A 22712-nucleotide genomic window follows, 5' to 3' on the forward strand; every position below is an offset into this window, starting at 1 on the left:
GGATGCTTTACATTCAGTAGAACAGTGTCATAAACAGAAGCTGAAATGTATGGCGTTTTGTTGTAGTGAGAGCGATAGAGTAGGAGCCTTTGTAAATGGGATGGTGCCTTTTTGTTTGGACTCACACAGACTTCCTGACGAGCACCAGTTTTAGTTCAGATCTGGAAATCCCCTTACAGTTAGGGATAGATAGTTTCGGTATATTCAGTTAATAAAAGTCTATAGCAAACACTACAGCACCACTTGGTCAGTCTCTTCATTCCTTGTCGCCACAGTACCAAAAGGGCATTTGATAATATTGACAAGTGAGGGGGCAGAGTAAGTGTAGACCGGGGGAGCTTAGACCAGCTGGAGGAAGATTCCACCATCTTGTTTTCTCTATACCGCTCTTCCTTCCTGTTCCATCCACTTTCTAAGAGAAAGGAGTTTGTGGAAGGCAAAGTCTACTTGTCTGAAGGACAGGGTTTGAACCCCTAAAGCTGGCTTGCTTTAGTACAATTATCTATAGACTTACCTTTAAAACAGGGGTCTCCCACCCCTCCTTTGATTCACTGTTGGACAAACCCTGAGGGAGAATTCATTTGACCTCTTTTTTTTTTAACCTCTTTTTTATTGAATTTCACAACAATTCGACCTCTTTTGATAGTGTTGATCTTTCCAAAGTGAAGAAGCAGCCGAAGGAAAAGGCAAGCTCTGGTCCCTACCCAGTCTCATCAGAACATTGGAGGCAACTCTTGCTGTGAACCAGGACCCACTATTCTGCACCAAACCTCCATAGCCTGGGAGAGCAGAGCCTGAACTGAATCATCCTGTCCTAGAGGGTCTCACAACAGCTGGGGGACCAAACCAGCTAAGGCCCCCTGTTCTGCCATATTAAACCGGTCAAACTGCATTCACCAACCTCAAACCAGAAGGACCGGACGGTGCTGCTTTTCGCACTCAACCAAACCTTTGAACCAAGTGCAGGCAACCTTGAACCAGCTCAACGCTGCCTCGTGTCCTTGCACAGCCAGTAACAACCTCGGCAGGAATCCACATCTTATAGTCAGACTGAACTCAAAAGGCTGGAGTTTGATACATCAACTCAAACCAGCATTTATCGAATGACTTGACCGAGCATGAATCGTACACCACATCATCAGGATCACCTCTTCGAACCACCACCGACCTAATAACTGCTGGAGCATCTCTCATCAACCATCCCAGCAGTTACTACAAATCTTGAACTGGCTCGTCTCCAAACAGATACTAGTAAGCACTCCAACCTGTATTGTTTGAATGCAGCCGTCGAACCGCTCTGAACCACCACATTCTAACCCACTCAACGGAAGCTCTCTGCTTGGGCCAACACAATGTGCCACACCTGAACTGGGTTTTATCCACTCGCACAACAACTTGATGCCCGTTTCAATGCTGTTGAGCTGCCAAAGACCTGAAAAAGGTACCAGTGACCCATCACTGCCCCCGTGGTCCATGCTGGGCCCTAGAGACTTGTGAGTAATTTGTGCACCTTTTTCAAGAAAATAAATACCTTTTCCAAGTAACATTGCGAATCCCGAATTGCCTTTCACCCCTTTATTCTTACCCAGAGTGCTGCATCTTTCTTTGCATATTCTCGATTCTTTCCACAGGAGTGGGTCTTGTACAGTGTTTTCTATTTAGTTATTCTTTCAGGTGTGGTGTTAAAAATACATATATTGTTTAGAACTTTGATTGTATACTTGCTTTACTTTTTACTATTATAATTTGCTGTCTGGGTTGCTACTGAATCACATTCACACCCTTCAAGAGGATCGCCTTCCCTCGACCCACACTACCACAAAAGGAGAAGGCGGTATCTCACTGTGTACGTTTTACCTTTATGATTGTGATCACTGTTGGTTTGTATAAGTGTGAAGACTGTAGGTGGTTTAGCCACTACTCATCCTTATAATCCTGCAGAGCAGAAGTAAATTTGTCACAATGGTTAAAATCAAGATATTCCTCATAATAAATTGTAATAGAATTGCATTGTATGCCTATAATTTGAACAGTTCTAAACTGCAAGCCAGACCACATCAGCATGTGGCCAAATAAACATTCCTGCTAGCTCCGACAGAGATACATTGCACAAATGTGCATTCCAACAATTGACTTTGCGAGCATTCTCAAACACAATTGAGAATACACAGAACAATACTGAAATTTATGAATGCATTATGGCTTTAATATTTGCAATGGAAACCAAAAAGCTTGGCACGTTTAGAAAATACATTTATACGTAGCATATACAAGATAGCCTAACCAACACGTTTATCCTCCAGCCTGTACATGATGGTGCATTGGTTTTCAAAACTAATTTGTATTTGCTTTAATGGGCGTGTGGTCACTTAGTCAGCATTGTTACTGAAGTGCGCACAGTAACTTTCTGGCACCATTTTTAAAACATAAGCAGCAAAGAGTACAAAAATTCACAATCATTCACCACAGTTAAAAAAGATAAAGCACTGACATCACTATCTTTTACAATGTGTTCGGCTAGTTGCGAAACAAGGGTGGGACTTAGCCTTTAAAAGGAAGCGGGTTTAGCAGCCTACAGGAATCCCTATGATTTCACTGAAAGCTATTCCACGCTAACCATGAAGAAGCAAGAAGATCTTGGCCTGCCTGTGTACGAAAAGCAAGCACATTTAATGAGTGGGCCAAGGCTGTAATTCTAGTCTTTGGGTGTGAACTGACACTCAATATGTGGGGGCTGAAATAAGCAATGTTATAATTTTTTCCAACATAGACTTTCTTTCCCATGGTCGCACCATTAAGACACACTATGATTAATTTTTGCTAGTGTAGCCTTTCACCTTTCACTGTGCTGGTGAAATACGTTCAGCATGGTACAAATGTTGGCAGACCATTTATATAACTTGCACGATTCCCCCCGCCACCCACCCCCCACCCCCTCCAATACTTCTTTGGACACCATCAAAGCACAAACGATGGGCGAGAGGAATTTCTTGCAGGGGGATTTGAAATGTGTTACCTTTTACCTGTAATTTTTTTTATCTATGGCTTTTCGTTAACTACCCAAAGGAAGCAACTGACATTGACAGAATGTGTAAACCTTTCCACCTAATGTATTCTCCAGAGGGCGATCTTCATAACACCACCAGTGCCCTGGCGTGCCAATCCAGAGCATCACAATTGTGAGTATGATACGTTTTACTGTGCCAGGGTGGCTACATACACAGCTGTGATTTGTAGTAGGTAGAACAATTTAGAATAGAAGGGTGCTGGGTATCTACTCACTACAACTCAATTCCATCATTAGAAACTGTATATTGCTTGGCTACTCTTATTGTAATGCTCATATCTCGCTCTAGAAGATAAACGCTATACATAAATGCTGAACAGTAAGATTATTAATGTGTTTCTATAAAAATAAAATACCACTAGTTCAGAGTTTGCCATTTTATAAATGAAACTTCTATTTAATAACGTATGATTTCCTCGCTTTAAATACTGGATTACGTAAATTGATGAAAGAGTTAAACATGGAAACAAAGCAAAACAAAAAAAATCAAACTAGCATTGTCAATGCCAACAGTTTGGGCGTTTGTGTAGGAATGGAAAAAGGCACTTGCCAGGCACGGCATAGTTGTGTAAACTGCCCATTGATGGTAGAAGGTGCAAAATGGTGGGAGTACCGAGCATCTAATAGCAGTGCCTGGCAAATGCCTAATACTAGACACAAACCAAAACTGTTGGCTTTGCCAATGCTTGTTTTTACCAGTACTTGGTGAAGGACATGCAGTGTGCTTCTAAATCGAGTCACTGATGGCAGAACTGGTTGACATTTTCATTATAGGAGTAGTGAATTTACAACTCCAATTAATCCATTAACTCTCAAAAGACTGCTTTGAAACAACAATGGCAGGCACTTCCAAGAGCAAAGTTTGATGGTACAGCTTAAGTAAAGGGAGCTCAAAAAGTTCCCACTAGGTGGTGTTTTGGGCAGCAAGGAGCAGATACTAGGACGGAATTACCATAGGGATTAGCATGGCCATGTGCCGTCAATGGGTGGGCAAATACCCACGAGCTCGTGCCTCCGCATATGCTGCAGCTGTACGCAATGGTTTTGCCTTATAACACCTAAAAGCCCAAATTAAGAAGCACAAGTCTATCGCTTTTACGGCGTGTTTACCAAACAAGCCAGTTTAACCGATGAAAAACAAGCATTCATATGGACTACAACGCTGCAGTATTTCAAATAATTATGTCATTCTGAGGTAAGAAAATACAAATACAAAATAGTAAGATAGCAGGAAAAGAGTCTCTCGTCCAGCTAAAACCGCGACATAATGCGCGTAGACATGTCGCCCTCAGCACCACTATGCAGTGTTTAATGCCTGGTTGTTCAACTCTTACTTACTATCCATCAATTTTACAAATTATAACTATTTCACAATTCACTAGCGTGAACACAGATGGACTAGTGCAAAAGGGCGGCGGGGGGCACGCAAAGATAGGTCACTGGTCTCGCCCCACAGACTCCTTTAGATAACAGTGATGGCTGGAGGGAGTGTCCTACCGCATGGGCAGCCATTTCACGGAACCGCCTATTTTATCTGAGAAATTACAGCAGCCGTCTTATCGATGAAAGAAAGAACATTCCTGCCCACGCGAGATTAGGACACAGGAAGCAGCTTCCTAATGAACTTCTTGCAAGTCGGCCTTGGTTTGAAGCAGGCATTTTTTACCGCCTTTAAATTCACATTGCTTATATCATTTTGATTAAGGGGTCGTCGTCATTTAGACTTAAGCACACGTTTTCATCTGGTGTGCGTCTTTGGTCCTAGCCGGATTGTTTAAAAATATTTTAATACAACGGTCTCCCACGGTACACACGAGTACAGCACTCGGGAGAAAAATACAGCAGCACAAGTCCTTTAACATCGTCGTGTTTGAAGAAAACTGCAGACGGCTGAATTAAAACACCTGTATATAGAGTGATTGAACCCACTGTGAAGGCAAAACACCAGCGCAGTGCTAAGCATGCACGCCACGCCACTCCAAATATGTAGGTGCTAAAATCTGCTTTTTAAAAAGGAAAACAAAATTAAACTTACCTTCACTGCTTGGTCAGTTGAAGTCCATTTTCTGTGTGGAGTGCATCCAATCAGAAAATGCTCTTCAGTGAAGCCAGGCGCCACAGATACTAAGGGTAAGTTTTCTTTTTTTAATATGAAAATAAGCTTTAGGACCAGCGCCTCATGGTCGTAGGTGGTAAAGTAAATATTACCCACTCTGGCCAGGCCGAACCTGTAAAGATCCGCCCTCCGAGTAAAAATATTTCTTCCGGGCCCCATGAAAACCTACAACTACTTTTATTCCCTATTACAATGTGTCACTGTAACCCCAAACGGGCAGCCTTTGGATACCCCAAAGTTTGAAGACCACTGCATTATAAGGTGGCATGGAAGCAAGCCATGACTGCCAGCGTGGGTAACAGGTCTCAAAACAAACCAAATCCTTTCCAAAATTAGCAACATATTATGAATATAAAATGAATCGAATAGACACGTTCCAATTCAAAACCATATAATCACAAAATATCTTTTGAAAAAAATTCCAACCAGAAATGTATCCGTTAAACTAAGTACTAAAGCTTGGCGGAGGCTGGGTCTTGTGGCTGGGAAGCTGGGGGTACCGGAAGGTTCAATTCTCCAAGTCATCAGAAGCCTTCAACTTATTTAAGCCATCTGAACCAATAGCTAACAGGTTGATCAATTTCGAACATTACTTTTGTCACTCTCATGCACCCATTAGTACTGTTGAATGGCAGGTCATTTTGAACTTCGGATGGAGAAAAAAAGATTTTTCCAGGTACTACTCACAAATAAATAAGTACAGCATACAATACCCACCATTTCTTAAACTTGGGATATAGTTCAGGTCCATGTTCATCACACGCTTCCTTTAATGTTTTATGAAAATGAATGGCATCCTCTTCATTCAAGTATGTCGGAGTGAGGTCTGTTCCACCACCAAACCACCATTGCTTATTACCTACGAGAGGGGATGTATTGGTATGGTGTGATTAGAAGAATGTCGGGCTCCGTGTTGGCCCTCATGTCCTTCAGTCTAGTAATCCTCGAAAGCACTGCTAACAAAACACGCCTTTTGGTGAACAGACAGAGGACATGATGGTCTAACATAAGACTTTTATTCCATAATACTAAACATCCCAATACAATGCCACTTTCAACAAAATTCAACAAGTGATTAAAGGAGTCACGTATGGCACAAAAAAGGCCACTTAGCATATTCTCATTTTGTTCGAGACGGTTAGAAGCCAAAAGATCACTTAAGCATTCCCCCAAGTCATTTAATCTCCTAAAGGATAATTGCAAGAGATATATTCAAACAAACTGCAGAAAGGCTAGCTGTAGATCATTAACTTCTATCACAATTCACTGCACTTCGAGTAAGTAAGAGTAATTGGCGTATCGGCCACTCTATTGTCTGCAATGCATGTAGGATGCGTCTCCAGAAACGTATTAATATATATATTTTTTTTAAATGATGGAATACTTAAAAACCAATGGTATGCTCAAATTACCTCAACCACTGCCATGGAGAGACGTGACCAAATTTTATTTCATGGGTTAAACCCCGGACAAAATAACGGCAAGAGATTATTCCGTCCCTATTAACTTCGGTTTTAAAATGCATCTACGCCTTCCACCCACCTTCTCCCATAAGCACGGAATTCTTACCATCTGCATCTTCGATTTCAAAGTATCTGTAGTTGAAGTGGATCGTGGGAACGTGAGGATTCTTGGGATGGATAACAGAGCTCACCCCCATCGCACAAAAAGGCAATTTACCTAAGGAAAGATTTAAAAAAATAAAAATGATCCTTAGCCTGAAACAAACTCAAGTTTGTACTTGCACCAACAACAGTGATCGGGAAAGGACTAGCCTAAAGAGCTGCACAGCCATGCACAAAGGCAGGCTAGGATGAATCGGGCTGCTGCGTTACTGCACGGTGCTCAAGTTAGTTCTGATCAAGGTTATTGACCCAATGTGCATTAAAATGCACGGTGACATTTTACCAAAGTACTACTCAAAACAGTTTAACGCAAAAGTAACATTGGCAATTTGGGAGTCACTTATTGATGACCCATTTTTAGTTTTGGCTATCAGGCTGTGCATAGCTAGAAGGGAGGGGACGTGTGAGGAGTGAGAAACAGCTGGCTGCCCAGGGCCATTCTAAACCATGTGGCCATTCCTATCCACTACCTGCCCCTCCCAGCCCAATATACACACTCATGGGATATCTTTGAGCCAACCATCAAGCCATATAAATCAACCTTTGTTTTGTAGGGCCAGAGTTATTTGTAAGCAGTCTGGGAGTTAATGACTTACCTGCAGCTGTAAATGTGCCTTCAGCCACTTGATTCAGATCGGTTTCGTGCACAATAGCCTTGTTAAAAATAAACACTGACAAAGCCAACAGTGCTGGCTTGTATGTAGGTAACAGACAGGCATTTGCCAGGCTCTTCTATCACATGCCGAAGCAATCAAATCATTTTACAGCCGTCACTATCTTGTGGCCAGGCTGTACAATTGCGCCAGTGCCTGACAAATGCCCATCCCATGGCCACACAAAAGCCAAAGCTTCGTTTTAAACCTTAGCCCGTGATCAGAACCATTTTTTGCCTCAACATTGCCAGGTGCCACGGCTAAGGAGGAAAAGATTACATGAAAACCCAGCAGCAAAAAAAAGGCACAATGGCTTGCAGAACTGATCTCAGACACCTTGTTGGAATAAGTTTGCTTGTAAATGAGCGGAGAGGGGAAATGCCCAGCAATGGGCACCTTCCCTTGGGGTTACTGGGATTGTGATTACAACATTATCGGATCACTCTCCCCTTCATGACAAATCAAGTAGGTCACAGGAGGGCATGGGTGCCGATAAAATACAAACAAGAACTGGCTAAAACAACAGTTTGGGCTTTGGTGTAGGCATGAAACAGGTAGTTGCCAAGTACTACCAGAACTGTCAGACCTGCCTATAAAATGGCACGAGTACCCGGGCAAATGTCCATCTAATACCTTCACACAAGTCACAACTGTTGGTTGGTTTGCCAAGGTTTGTTTTTGTTCCAGTCCACTCTTGGAAGCGATGTACGAGGATGGAAACAAAAGTTTCAAGTGTTTTTGTTCTGGTCGTTATACAGAAACTACAGTCTTTCTGTCTGCAGTACTTGGACACATAGCGTCCAACTCTTGGGACACCCCTTCCCCCCCCAGTCACCCTCCTAAAGAACCGGTTGATTTCCACTCCTTTGGCCTGCTCGTCAAAGCTTTACGAAGGAATTGAAATATGTGCAAATCGCTGTAAGCCGCCATTTCAGTGTCCCATCATGCAACGTCATCCTCAATGCTGGAAAGGAGGGTTTGGGCCTCGGGTCGACACAGAACCGCGCTCCTGCAAGACAAGCTTTGCCAGAGCACAGCACAGTCTTGTTCTGCGCCAAGTCATCCCTTAGTCATCATGACTGTGCTTTAGATTCCTACAGCTTAGAACGTAGAACACAAACAAGGAGGTCAAGTGTTGTAAAATGGGACACACACTGCCTCGACTTTTCCACCATGGGACCATTTGGGGAGATTGTAATTAGAATAGTTTTTATATTAAACAGAGCATCCGTTTAAAAGTTACGTTTATTCGGGGGCATGTGAACAATTGCATGGAGAGCACCGAAGTTAAAGGCTCTCCAAGAGAGTGCAAGCTGAACAATAATACCTCACATTAAAACTCAGAACCTCCACAGAACAGGCTGGAGAGAGCTTGGAGGTCAATGTATGTTCAATTGAGCCTTGGAACAAGGGTGCAAAAGTGTTGAAATTAAGGTAGACTTTGCCACCCGGACACATGCAAACTGAACTCCTTTTGAGCAGAGACGTCATTTCACCAAAATGCCAGGGGTAGGGGAAGTGACATTACGGGACTCTTGACCTCTGATGACATCACAGGACGTGATGTCATTTGACCCATCCCGAAGTGACATTATGGGAAGCGATGGAACACAATCGTTCACCCCTTGACAAAACAGGAAGTGGCATCACATAGCATTGTTCCTAAGTACACTACGATAAATACGGTTACGATATCACTGTAGTGAAATACATTTCCTACAAGAATGAATCACCATATATATCATTAATATCAGTGTGTATAGGCCCATATTACCAAATTAGAATGCAAGCAGACGTCCAAGGCCAAATTATAATGATGTGTTATTATATAGCACTTACGCTTAAGGTTTATATAGAACAAATATACATACTATATCACCCAACCTGTGTTGGTACTCCTTTATAGACCTCAGAAGGATGAAAGGCAGAGTTGGCCTTGCTGGGATTCGAACCTGCAACATGCAGATCACACACACACACACACACACATCGCAGCAGCGACTGCTCAACCCACTGAGCTATCTTACCAGCTATAGCTATCTTACCAGCTGTAGTAAAATGAGCAATTATATGTCTGAATGTTATCAAAGTCAGAAAGTAAATTACACTCTGTAGTGGATACCAATAAACTGGTAACTGAGATTTAACAGCAGGCAAGTTCCTCTGCAGGTCTGGTGCAAAGTTGGCCACATGTCAGGCTTCAGAGGTTGGCAAAATACATACCATTGGGAGTGTTCATTACTGTGTATTAAATAATTTAGAGTAAAACAGGGAAAGCAGCGCACTCACAGGGCATCCCATACTCTGGGCACACGTTACCTCATGCATGCAAACACACATCGTGAACAACATGCCAGGGAGAAAGGAAAGATAGACACGTTACAATAAAGTATTCATTGGGGTACATCATGGGCCACTTTATGTGCTATGGTCAAACATTTCTACACTGTAGACAAGCTTTTAGGCACAAAGATTTTGTCAAGTCACTGAGGACACCGAGATGGAATGTCTTGTGATGATCTAACAAAGACAACGGCAGAAAAAATAAAAAAAAAAATGCTATAACTGCATCTTGCGAAAAGCAAAATACATAAGGTTTTGTCTGCATTGTGAATTTGAGGTGTTGAACAGCCACAATCAGGCTAAATCAGTGACTCACACCCTGAAGTGTGCCTAAACCTTAGAAATGATTTTATAGAAAGACTATTTGTTATTCCTATTCTTTCGTGTTTAGGGTTACTGCTCAAGTGTTCTGCTTGTGGGACCCCCCCTGTTTTTTTTTGTTTGGGGAAAGCCTGATCAAGAAAGCCATCCAACCCAGAAACAAAGAGCTACATGGCACTGGCCACAGCCCAGGAGCTTCAATTTCAATACCAAAACATAAAAACACAAAAACAAAAATAATAATAATAACAACAACAACATTTAAAAAAAAGGGGGAGATGGGGTAGCAAGGGAGACCTCAGGGGTCGCAGTTGCGACACCTGACAAACCCCAAATGACTTCCCTGCTTTTGAGATTTTCCAAACCGGGCTACTTTGAACATATCTAGAGGTGAAATAAACAGTAACCCTGTGCCAAACCGCAGCGGCATCCAGTCCAATGCCACAACACAGGGTGCAAAGGAAAAGTGCAGTATACCGATGCCAGTCTCTGTAAGAGATGTAGGGGAAACTGTCCAACAAATACCATTTAGGCAGAAACAGTAAAGGCAGCCATTACCCGTTTCAGGCTAACCACTAGAAGCCATACCCCAACTATGTCCGTGCCATCACCTGTAACCAGATCACCTTCAGTAACAGACAATATGAAGGGGGATGTTTTGTGAGATGTAGCAGAAAGAGGAATGACATACGAGCAACACAAGAGAAAAAACAAACCACATTTTAATTCACATCGTTCATGCATTTTCAATACATTACCATCTTTGGTCTTGAGGGATTTCCCTCGGCTTTTCATCTGCTGTATGGACTCCTCACTAAGGTGCCCGTGAACGACAGAAACATTGACTCCAGCTTTCTCAAAAACGTTTCCATCTTGAAGCACGCAACTGATTCCACCACCACCTGTCAAAAATTGAGGGAAAAAGAAAAAAAGATAAGTCAGCCGGTCCTTCCTTTCATTTAAAAAAAAGACCATAGATATGACCGTCTCTAGCATGGTTGCACTTTAGCTATTCACAAGAGCAAAGGCGAACTTATAGCAGTGACAATTGAGCTGGTCAATTAACAGGTACCCATTTGCCCACAGTCCATTGATGGACTTGAGCTGCAGGACTTTCTTACGCTGAACCCGGTCAGCATAAAAAAGAAAAAAAAAAAAAAAGCCACCAACCCCTCTCGAATTAACGAGCCAAGAAGGCATGTCTGCATGTTCAATGGACTGGGTTAACAAATAAATAAACCCATTGAGTTGTGTTAGCGGTTATGTGCGAATAAAAGAATGGTGTTCTGATCAAAACGGTCACTACAATTTAAAATCGGGGCTACCGTATTTGAACGTGATGGCAGCCGCAGCAGTACACGGCTAAGAAATAAAGTGAAGCATGGCCAGTGCATGACAAGATTGCGAGGACAAGCGACAGAACTCCAAATGTTTTGTCCGGTCATCTACAGTCACAAGAGCAATAGTGAAATTGTGCATGGGGGAATGATTTCCGAATGAGTGTTCAACCACCACTTTACGTCAATCGCATGGCTGTTGCTTATACAAACAAACCTGTAACATTCTGATAATCTGCTGGACTCGACAGCGAACTGTATGAGATGTAATGTCCTATGTTTATGCCCATGCATGTATTGCGGGGACAGGCGATCGCCTGTCCCCTTTCACTGTTTGTTGGGAACGTAGCCGACCACGTATTGGTAGGTGGGGTTACTGCCAAAGTCACCAGTCTGTGCCAGATTAATAAAGAAGGTGCCATTACAACGATCTGGCTCCTGTGCTTCATTGCGTGTTTTGTTTTATTAATGTCATCTGCCAAGCGCGGATCCAACAATGGCGACGAGGATCATAAAGCTGAACCCTGCGCTGGTAGAGATCGCGTCCGAGGTAACCTGCCACCCGCCGCATCAAGGACTCCAACAAGTGCGGGGGCGCCATCCATGTGCGCTGCACCATCGTTGCTGCTGCTGCTCGTCCCCCCGCTCTGCTGCAAGCCGAGTGTTGGGGCTCAATAACGACGCTGACAACCGAGAAAATTCTCGGATGTCGGAAAGCCTGAAACAGGCATTTGGAAGCCCACTGAAAGGGCACGGAGGTGCAACCGCCCAACAGTAAGCATGCCCTGCCCCCTTGCCCATACTTCTGCTCCAGCTGTTTCATCTAGCACATGAAGTGTGCCCAGCTGCATCTCCACGTGAGCAATCTCAAGGTGCAAGGGAAAGAGCACTTGGCCTGAAGGCACCACCTCACTAGCCAGCACCAAACGCTGCTGCTCGCAGAAAGGTGGCATTTGGACCACAAAATAAAAGTGGAGTGCAAAAAAACCAGGCCCCTCCCCACAGCCATGCCACAGTACACGGCCATCATGTAAGATAATGAATGAGTTAGTTGCTCCTCAAGCCCATAGTTAAGCTACTCCACTCGCAACCTGCGGCCCAGGATGATGGGGGATATGAACTACAGGCAGTACAGCCATTTGACATTTCAGACACTAGTATTCTGGCACCCTGGTGGAATAGGTGGCTCGAAGAACTCAATATCTACATTGATCCAACAGGAGTCAGGGAGGACCGCCATCTCAGAGGCATAATAATGCACTCACTAGGTCCAATTGTAAGAGAGACCTCGTGTTTGAAATGCCAGAAGACTCAAAATGACACATTTCAAGGCATCATTGATTCATTGAACAATTATTTCGCTCCCCTAAAATGTATGAACGTCACATATTCCACACATGACAAAGGAGAAACGTTGGACAACTTCGTCATGAGGTTACGCAAAAGAGCAAAATACTACACTTTGACTGCTACTCTACAAACGAGGCCCTGAAATCCCAAGCGACTGCAGGATGAGAGTCAGCCGAATTTAGGAAGAAATTACTGCAGAAGTGCAGGACATTCGAAGAAATTCTACAACTCACCAGAGCAGACACGGCACTATCCATGCAGACTGAATCGTTGAGCAATAACACAGACAGCCACCCGGCATCCCTGTGTCAAGTGCGATTGTCTGAACATAATCAGGACCAAATGAAATGGTCCTATCGCTGTGGATACAATTTTCCCCACATAAGCCTGTGGATTTGACAAAATGCAGAGGTGAAAATCACTTCCAATCAGTGTGCAAGAACATCAAATATTTCCAGAAAACGGAAAATCACGAGGAAACCAGAAGGCGACAAATCCCCCGTCCCAGAACATGGCGATCTCCAGTCGACATCGCTCAAATAGCAGAAACAGAGAGTTGTTGCACAGGGACAGACAACACAGAGAAAGAAGGGAAGACTACACGCACACAGGCTGCCCAGAAGAACCCAAAAGGAGGTCAACACAGCAGAAAATAAGATATTTAGAGGCCTCACTGAGGCGCCCACAATGAATTGGATTCCTCATCATCAAGCGTCGACCACAAAAGAAGCTACGTACACAGAGGTAATGCCACAGCAACCCAATACAGCCTGACTTTGCGGCTACAAAAAAATGGACACAGTCGGGAATTTCTAATAGATACAGGAGCCACAGTCAACGTGATTAATGAAGAGACATACAGGTCCCTTGACAACAAGAAACCACTAAAGCTGGCAGATAGACATATATCCATACAGCACAAACACACTGTTAAATTGCAAAGGAATGTTCAAGACTACTTGCACTTACAAGAACAAGAAAACGAAGGCCATAATATATGTGGTCAAAGGGATAGTTCCAGGAGGTAGCATCCTCAGCATCAGGTCGGCCAAACAAATGGGACTGGTGCATGTGATGTACCAAATCGTGACAGCCTAGATGACCAGTCCAAAGGACAGGATGACAAAAGTGTTCCTGACTTTATTCAAAGGCATAGGGAAATTAAAAAGAGAAACACATCGTGGAATACCACTCAACATCCAAAGACAAGTGGAAGATGAAATAATGTTGCTTTTAAACCAGGACATCATAGAACATGCAATGGGGCCTATGCCCTGGCTGTCGCCCATAGTGCCTGTACCTACAAAGGAAACAAAAGCATTTCCATCTGTGTGGACATGAGCGCGCCTAATGTCGCGATTGAAAGAGAATTAGACATGTCCCCAATAATGACTGATATGATGCACTTGCTACGGGGTGCAAACGGTTTCTCCAAATTAGATTTGAATAAAGGTTACCACCAACTTGAGCTGCACCCGGTCTCTCGCTATACAACTACCTTCTCCACACTTCGCTACAAAAGCCTCAGCTTTGAGCTATCTTCCACTGTGAAGAGTACACTGTAAACCTGCATGTGTACTGCAGTTTGTTCTGTGATGTTGCCTGCTTCAGAGCTTAGGATTTCTCATAAATTGGGTGAAGTCAGACCTAGTAGTCTCAAATCAATGGAATTTATGGGCTTCGCGATACAAACAGCGCTCAAGCTACATAACAGAAAATAAACACAATCAAAGGAGGGATTCAGCTCGGTCTCTCTCAGGACGTTGGCGCAAGCAGGCATCGATATGAGTCGTTTTGGTGCACCATCAGCAGGAGGGGCTAGCGCTTCTAAAGCTTTCCACATAGGTGTTTGAAAGGAGGACATTATAAAGATGGCCGAATGGTCAGGCGAATCGGTCTTCAGCGATCTGCATCTCAAACCAATCGATCAGTCAGCTTCATTAGTAGCAAGTAAGCTTTAAACATGCATAATGCTCCCATCCTGTCTTGACATAGAATGAAGATTTTCCTTGAGAGGTTGCTGGAAAGTCTTGATTCTATTAAAGACACAGATGCAAAGACACAGAGGCAAACATTATCCTACCCCTTCGCACAACGACATGCGACTGATACACAGCTATCAGGGATATCTTTAGATAGTGAACAATGCAGAACAGGATGTGCAACATAACATACAGAAAGTAGTACTTAGTCTATTAATTTGAGATATATGCATAAGTAATGTATGCCAAAACAGTAGCCCAAGTGTATCTAACATTATTAAGCCTTTATCTTTGGACTGATGGGAAGCCGGCCTAGGATAAGAAGGCATCAACAAAAGTGGTCGCAAGCCCGGAGAATGAGGGACAGAGAGTACAGATTTGCATCGAAGAAAGATAAGAAAAGATGACCAGGTCTAGCACGGAGAGGACCTAGATACACGTTAGTAATTTGTTTTCCCTAGTTTTATGGGATAATAATTGAACGTTACTGTTTTTTTAAACGTTCACTGCTCGAATTAAAATAAAGAAAGACGCATAACGTTCACCTCTGCGTCTAAAAGAATCAAGACTTTCCAGCAAGCTCTCTTGGAAAATCTTCATTAGTCCACCACCCAGAAGCTTGGAATATGGGCTCTGGCGTGAAGCTGCATTTCAAGTTTCCCTTTGTGCACGGTCACTAAGCTACAAGCGATTTTTGCACCTCTGTGTAGTCCTTCCCCGTGTCCCCCTTTCAGTTTGTTTGAATGTGCCCCTTCACTGCGTATGTACCCAACTTGGTTGCCAGATTGCTTCACAATGGTCTAGTCTTTTGCAAGCCTGATACCATCTTGAGTATGCTGGCCTGGAGCGCTGACTCGGAGAAGAAGATCGCCTTGTGCCAGTGAGAGGGTCCCACTCTGATGCTAAGTGCTGCAGGTGAGACTTCCCTTTTTAAGTGTTCGTACCGTTAGAGTTAGAGCCCTTACCAGAGGGGGATCTGACATGAAAATAGGAGACATTTGCACTTGTTAGAACTCTCGACCCATCATTCATGCCGCAGTCAGTTACCACATGTTTACACTAGTTAGTCCACCTACTTGTTCATTTTTAGTACTTGTGCCAACTACTTTTCAGTATTGCCAATAAAAAAGGGCGATTAAGCACAACCTATTACCTGAAACTATTACACTGGAGTATAGCCAAAAGGGAGAGGCCACATGGAGGAAGGACGCAGCTTTTTGGAGTTTGGTCATTTACCCACTGATTGACTGCCCAAGGCCATGCTAATACCTATGGCCATTCCTACCCATTACATGCCCCATCACACCCCAAAAAATATTCTGGGATCTCCGAGTTAGCTCTTTCAAGCATTAACAACACTGGCCTGCAAGTTATTTCTAAGCAATCTGCTGAAAGTTAATGACTGTTGCATCAGTAGTAAAGGTACAGCTGCAACAGCCAAGTGTGCCTTCAGACACTTGACCTATCTGTTCCTTACACCAACCTTCTGTAAAAGCAAGTACATAAACAAGCCACCATTGCTGGCTTTGTCAAAGTACTAAAAGGCATTTGCCAGGCACTGCTATAAGCCGCCCAAAGACTCATCATTTTCCACCCGTTACCATCTTATGGTCAGGTAGTACCATTATGGCAAATGCCTATTGTATCCCAACACAAAAGCCAAAACGGGTGACTTGTTTTTGATTGTACCTGTGACTAGCTACGTACAAAATAGAATTTGAACATATAACCTCCTGGACAGTTACTTCTTTAAAGCACAATCACGTTTCCATATCTAAGCTAATACACCATATACTAAAACACAATTAGATCGCCAGCACAGGCAAAGCCAATAGGTGGCAACTGTACCTCTTCAAGTGCAGCCTCATAACCTCCCAATCCACATCATACAAAGAATCTGAAGATCCACATCAGTCGCAGTTACTCCCCTGTAGGGGTGTCACGGTATTAGTTTTATGACGGTACGATAACCTTCTTGCCAAATGACGGTATATCATGTTATCGTGGTATAGCAGGTGGAGTTAAATAATTTTAACAAATATTTTCTAAAAGGTCATAAATTGACAGATTTAGCATCACAAACAAAACCAGGCACCCAGGGCCAGAATTGGGCTTTTCAACATACTTTCCACTGAAATGCCTTGCTTCCACCAAACACAAACACACGTGTGGAGAGGAGGAGTGTCGGGGGGCTGCTGCAATTGGCAAAGCAAACTGAATAGCTTTTCTTAAGTGGTCATTTAGGCTTTATACTCCCCCACTGGCTACTGGTGAAGATGAACATGTTGCCATCTTGATAACCTGCATGCCACCGATCAATGGAGGCTGATGGTAGTATACGCTTGTGCGCATATACACACACAGACACACACACACACACACACAGACGCACACTCTTTACGTTACAGCCTTTAGTTTACTTGCGGGCCAAAAGGTGTTCAGTAATCACGGACATGTCACCCTTTGGTATGGCAGCAGGGAATATCCACAGAGATGAGTGAATTTCGCAGTATGACTTGTTATATGTAAATTCAATGATAGAACCAGGGAAATCCCCCGTTGCCATATGTTTAGAGAACATTATCCATTATAAATATATAAACCCCAAAGCCGCCAACCCAAAGTAAACCCTTTTCCTTCTTGGCACTGTATCTATTCTTCCTATTGCTAACATATTGATTTTGTGTCAGGCACGTGTGGTTTATGGAATGGCATTAAAAACTGCTCCAACTGAAACTACTTGGCAGACGGCACATCCAACAGCGCAAGACCAAGACTGCGCAGCACTTGCTTACTGCAGCCTTTCCAAATCAGATTGAAAAGCACACTTTACGGTATGAACGGTATAAACAATGTGACGGTTATTATTGTTCAATTAAGTGGTTCACGGTATCTTTAACGGTATACCGTTACATCCCTACTCCCCTGTTCGGTCCTTCATAAAACATTGGAAATAGGCGTTTCCATGGGCTGCATCGTGTAATTTTCACGACTACGAATGCTGTGAAGGTGTAAGGCAACTAGTGCTGGATTCATATCAGTTACGTGCGAAGGGATACCAGCGCCCCTCCTCGGCACAGGAGCAAGAGCAGGTTCAAAAGCTAGCAGTAGAGGCATCCAAGTAACATACACAATATGCACTTTCAGCAATTGGCGAACAAAGCAAAACATACAAAATGGGGGAATAATGCGACCACCAAGCTGGATGTGTATTCATACGCATTTGCTACCAAGCATCCATACCGTTGGCAAAATATGGTAAGTAATGGCAAAGACAACCAATGTGGCTTTTGTGTGGACATTTCGCATTTCCCAGGCACGGACAGCTTACAACCTGGGAAAAGATGTCAAGGCTGATAATTTGTGAGAGCACCTGGAAGCAGATTAGTGCCTGGAACAGATGAAAAATAGTGGGAGTATGTGGGCATAAGATGTCAATGCCTGGCAAACGGGTCCCCATAACTTTACATCTATAGGTTTAAGCATTTGCAGAGCGATTGTGCTGGCAAATACCAAACATGCACTCAAGCCAAAACTGTTAGGCACTATTGCTTATAAATCAAGTTACTGAAGGCACGCTAGGTTCAGACATTTTTATTACACTGGAAGCTTGTTTACAGCTCTGTTCAGGCCATTAACTAACAGAAGACTGCTTAGAACCCACACTGTCAGGCCCTATATAGCTCAATGCTTCATGTTACGCCATGACAGAGCTAGAAGTAGTAGTAATTGTCATTTATATTATTAGGTGTCTTTTCTGCTATTTGGATGGCCTAAACGCACTAGATCAAAGAGATGGATTTTGGGGCAGGAAGTGGCACTGGTCAGTGGGTGGATCAATAGCCAAACACCCGTAAGCCAGATGTCCCTTCCCATAGCCAATCTCTCTTCTTTCTGTACCCAATGCAATAGTGTCTGCTTATAGGTTAAAGCCATAACTAAAAAGATGCAGGAGCTTAATTCCGCCACCCACTCATGCCAATCATGCTGTACATTTTTCTTTTAAAAGGGCGAGTAGAAACGGACAAAGAGTTCAATTGACAGAATGCATGGGTTCTTAGAAGCTAAAGGACATTTACACAACAAAAACAACAAAAATTGTAGCTACAGCCAAATGGAAGGCACGGTGTAGACAAGCAGTGTGTCCCAGTTTGTCCTCCAATACGACACTACCTGCTAAATTTAAAATGTTTAAACCTGTAACTACAGACGTGATCAAAAACCCCCACCCCACTTTAGCTTGCTTAAATGAGCTAATTAATTCATAGCACACAAATCTAACGGGCAATGTCTGTGTAATGCAGCACAGTAATAATGGCAAGTCTCAGAAATATGAACTACAGTGCCCAGGAGTGAAAAGGCAAACTTTTATATTTTTGTTTTAAATTCCGCATGTGCTGCCATTTTCATGAACGACACTTTGGGATCTTCTGGAAGTGGGGTGGGTTTACTTAATAAAAGAGAAGAACAATATGTCTTTGCTGTGTCCCGACACATACAGATGGATGTGATGAAAGGACTCCTGTACTGCAAGAGTACAGGGATAAGTAGTGCCTACACCGCCTATGCAGCCCCACACTACTACTAAAACCAACAGTGATCTAAATCACAAATGTCAAACAGGCACATCATGCCAGGTACCTTCTTCACCTCTTGGAAGTGCAGGCTGAGACCAAGATATTGTCAAGGAACAAGGATGGCTGGGGGGCGGGAGGTGAGCTGACATTTGCAACAAAAACAATATAGAGTACAGTGACAAAAGAAAAATGTCCAACCAAGGCTCTGCATAATAGGAACTTCAATAAAACTAGTAATGCACACAACTAACTAAAGATCCAGCCCTGACGTTCGATAATAAAGGCCACTCTGGGTTGATAGACAGTGATGTTCACACAAAGAAATTGCAGCACCAATTTCAACGTTCAAATCATAGTCGTTATAAAATGTTTTTAAAAGGTGGGCTTAAAAGTAACAATGGTCCTTTAATGCAAACCAGGGGACAGGGCTTCTTTTAATACCTTTGTCATTATGCCTTAGATGGCGTTGAGCTAGGCTTGCGTGTGCTTTACTGTGGTTGAGCCAGTGTTCAGACTCTCGAGTTGCACGGATCCAGTGGCCAAATAGGGCTCCCTCTGGGTCGACGTCGAATCGGCTCTCGTGATGCGGCGAGTATGCTGCTTTAACAGGGTTTGAGTCGGCGCTGAGAGACTGCCTTTGAAGCACCAGTTCCCAGAGGAGAGGAAGGTGTTGGCCTTCCACAGGGGAATCAAAGACAGCTTGCTGAGCATCGTCTAACATTGCTGTTGTGTCGACAGCCAGATCAGACACCCTAATGCACATCAGTCCTTTCATGGCCAAGGCACTGCTCACCAAAGTTGACAAAGTTATGCAGATGCTGCTGTATATCCATGTGATCCTAGTAGCCACATGTCATAACCATACAAGACTTAATGCCACCAGGCTGACTAGGTTACACAATTATCTTGATTAAAACAGCACTTCTGCCTGCTGTCACCTTGTGTTCCAGCACTGGTCAGTAATGCACGTGACCTTTGAGCCTTCCCTGATACCAATGCAGTGCTGGGGATGTCAGGAGATTCTTCCAGCAATGGCACCCAAGTGCACTAGGTTTCTTGGCACGAAGCATTATGACACATAGATCTGATTAGCACACTTTCCTTTCAGAAACAGAATTACCTGCATAATTATATTAGCAGGACCATTTTTAAATGTGCCACGGGCCAAATGTGTCAACCGGCTGTAGTGGGAAAATTAATAAAACACTCAACTTAAAAGCACGGCTGGGCCAAATGGCTTATCCAATGCCATTCTGAAAGCTGAAGAGAAATCTTGGACTGTAATCTTATGCTCTCTCTTTGAAAACATTATTGAACAGAGAACGTCCGGATAGCTGGAAGTCTGCGGTAGTGACAGCCATTTACAAGAAGGGCGATCGAGCAGATTGGAATAACTATCGCCCGATCTTCCTTCTTGACACAGACAGCAAGACTTTTGCGGGTGCAGTATTATTGGAGTTCGAATCCTGGGCAGAAAGTAGCAGCATTCTGGACAGGGCTCAAATAGATTTTTGGCAAGGCCAATCAACGACTTTAAATGGGCTAGTGGTGACAGGCTAAGAGTTCACACATGGCAGTCTAGTACCCCCCGGCCCCAATACGAAGCCCTAATAGATCTTCGCAAAGCCTTCGACACCGTGAACAGAAACCGCTTGTAGGGAAAACTAAAAGCTTCGGGCATCGCTCCGGGACTACTAGCAATTTTCATACACACACTTGCACACTACTATTTAAAAATTAGATTGGACACGCTGGGCCATCTCTCACGACCAATACACAAGGAGAGGGGGGTGAGGCAGGGTTATACATGCTTGCTCCCTACCTCTTTAACCTAGATTTGGCTGATTTGAACAAAGGTTTAAGCAGCCATGCCTTTGCAAGCCCCAAAATCGGATCACGTATGGTCAGCAATAAGTGAGTATGCGTATAAAAACGAAATGGTGATTCATTCTGGCAAGATTAATATCATGAAGTTAGGGACAAATAAGAAGGGTCCTATGTTTAGATGGACTTACTTTTTCAAATGCGAGGTTATTTTTGGAATTAACTTCGCCCCAAAAAAAAAAAATATAAAAGAAATAGTGCAAAGTGTCAACAGCACGCCTTCCTAAGTGTGATGCTGACACGCGCATTTCCCCCACCAGCTGTAACTGCTTTCTGCATCAGATAAGACGCGGGCGTGATGTCATTGATGCGTTAATCCCAAACGCAATGATGTCACAGTGTCTCTTGAACAGTGGGTGCCAGATTTATAACTCTGCTGGCAGCCAAACTTGTGGGGACAATTATCTTCTCTCAGGTAAGCTAGCGCTAATAGACACAATGGTAACATTGGATCAGGAATAGAGAAAAAAAATTGATATTTTTCACCATTTGTCCCGCCAGTCTATCTCATGTTTATATTTGCCATCTCAAATTGATGATTGGACTGAACATATTCTTTTTTCAAACTTCCACTTTTCTGAAATTGACAACTTGTTACGGATATAGCAACACAATTGAAAATATTGGTTATCTTTTGAATCACCTGCACCTAAAAAGGCAGGGTAAGTAATTTCTGTGCTTGGAAAGAGAAACAGTTTAATTTAAAGAGGGGAAACCATCTGTCAATGTCATAGGCTATGAACCCCAATGAGACCACACTAGATTTTGTTCAATGGACACGCTTATGTGAATAACGTGATCCCAATCAAAAAGGTTTTGTCGCGGGACTGGGCACAGCAGTCAATCTTCTCACGTTGAATGCTTTGAAAGCTCACGCAAAAACATCTAAACAACCACTTTACTTCGCTTTCGTTGACTTGCACTCAACCTTCGACTCAGTTTCAAGAGTTAAGCTTATGTCGAAATTGCTAAATGCTAAGTGCCCAGCCACCTTGTGTGACATTATTCATGCCTTGCATTCAGACACCTTCATTAAGGTTAGGCTATCGATAATGGGATTGTTGTCTGCGGAAATTGTAACACAGAGGGTTGAAGCAAGGATGGATACTTGCTTCAGCCCTCTTTCATACTTAATGTGATGTATGCATTTGCCCAGGTTTGTTCAGATTCGCCAAAGATTAAAGGTATGGCTGTTAAAGCATTGTGGTATGCTGATAACCTGGTTTTAATTTCTAAATCCCCTATAGGTTTACAGATTCTATCGTCAACTTTAAGCACCTATCTCGATAAGAACGAGTTGATCCATCAATTTAACGAAAACACAAATTGTGCTTTTTGCTCCTAGGTTAAATCATAGAGCCAAAATGGACTCGAAGGTTAACAACGCGAGTGTTGATATTGTTCCAACAACTCTATCTGGGCGCACTATTTGATGGTTTGTGTCTTATTGACTGATT

General features: G+C 43.2%; 1 protein-coding gene across 1 annotated transcript in view; it reads right to left on the bottom strand.

Moving 5' to 3' along the window:
- Nucleotides 1-22712, bottom strand: part of CPOX (coproporphyrinogen oxidase) — a 103102-nt gene that overhangs the window by 61954 nt on the left and 18436 nt on the right. The window contains exons 2-4 of the mRNA XM_069637203.1: nucleotides 10884-11027; nucleotides 6753-6863; nucleotides 5901-6042 (exon numbers count right to left, since the gene is read on the bottom strand). Coding sequence (XP_069493304.1) covers nucleotides 5901-6042; nucleotides 6753-6863; nucleotides 10884-11027 — 397 coding nt within the window. The remainder of the gene's footprint in view (nucleotides 1-5900; nucleotides 6043-6752; nucleotides 6864-10883; nucleotides 11028-22712) is intronic.

Source organism: Ambystoma mexicanum, chromosome 7p (genome assembly GCF_040938575.1).
Source record: "Ambystoma mexicanum isolate Mex_15411 chromosome 7p, UKY_AmexF1_1, whole genome shotgun sequence".
Classification (NCBI taxonomy): Eukaryota; Metazoa; Chordata; class Amphibia; order Caudata; family Ambystomatidae; genus Ambystoma; species Ambystoma mexicanum.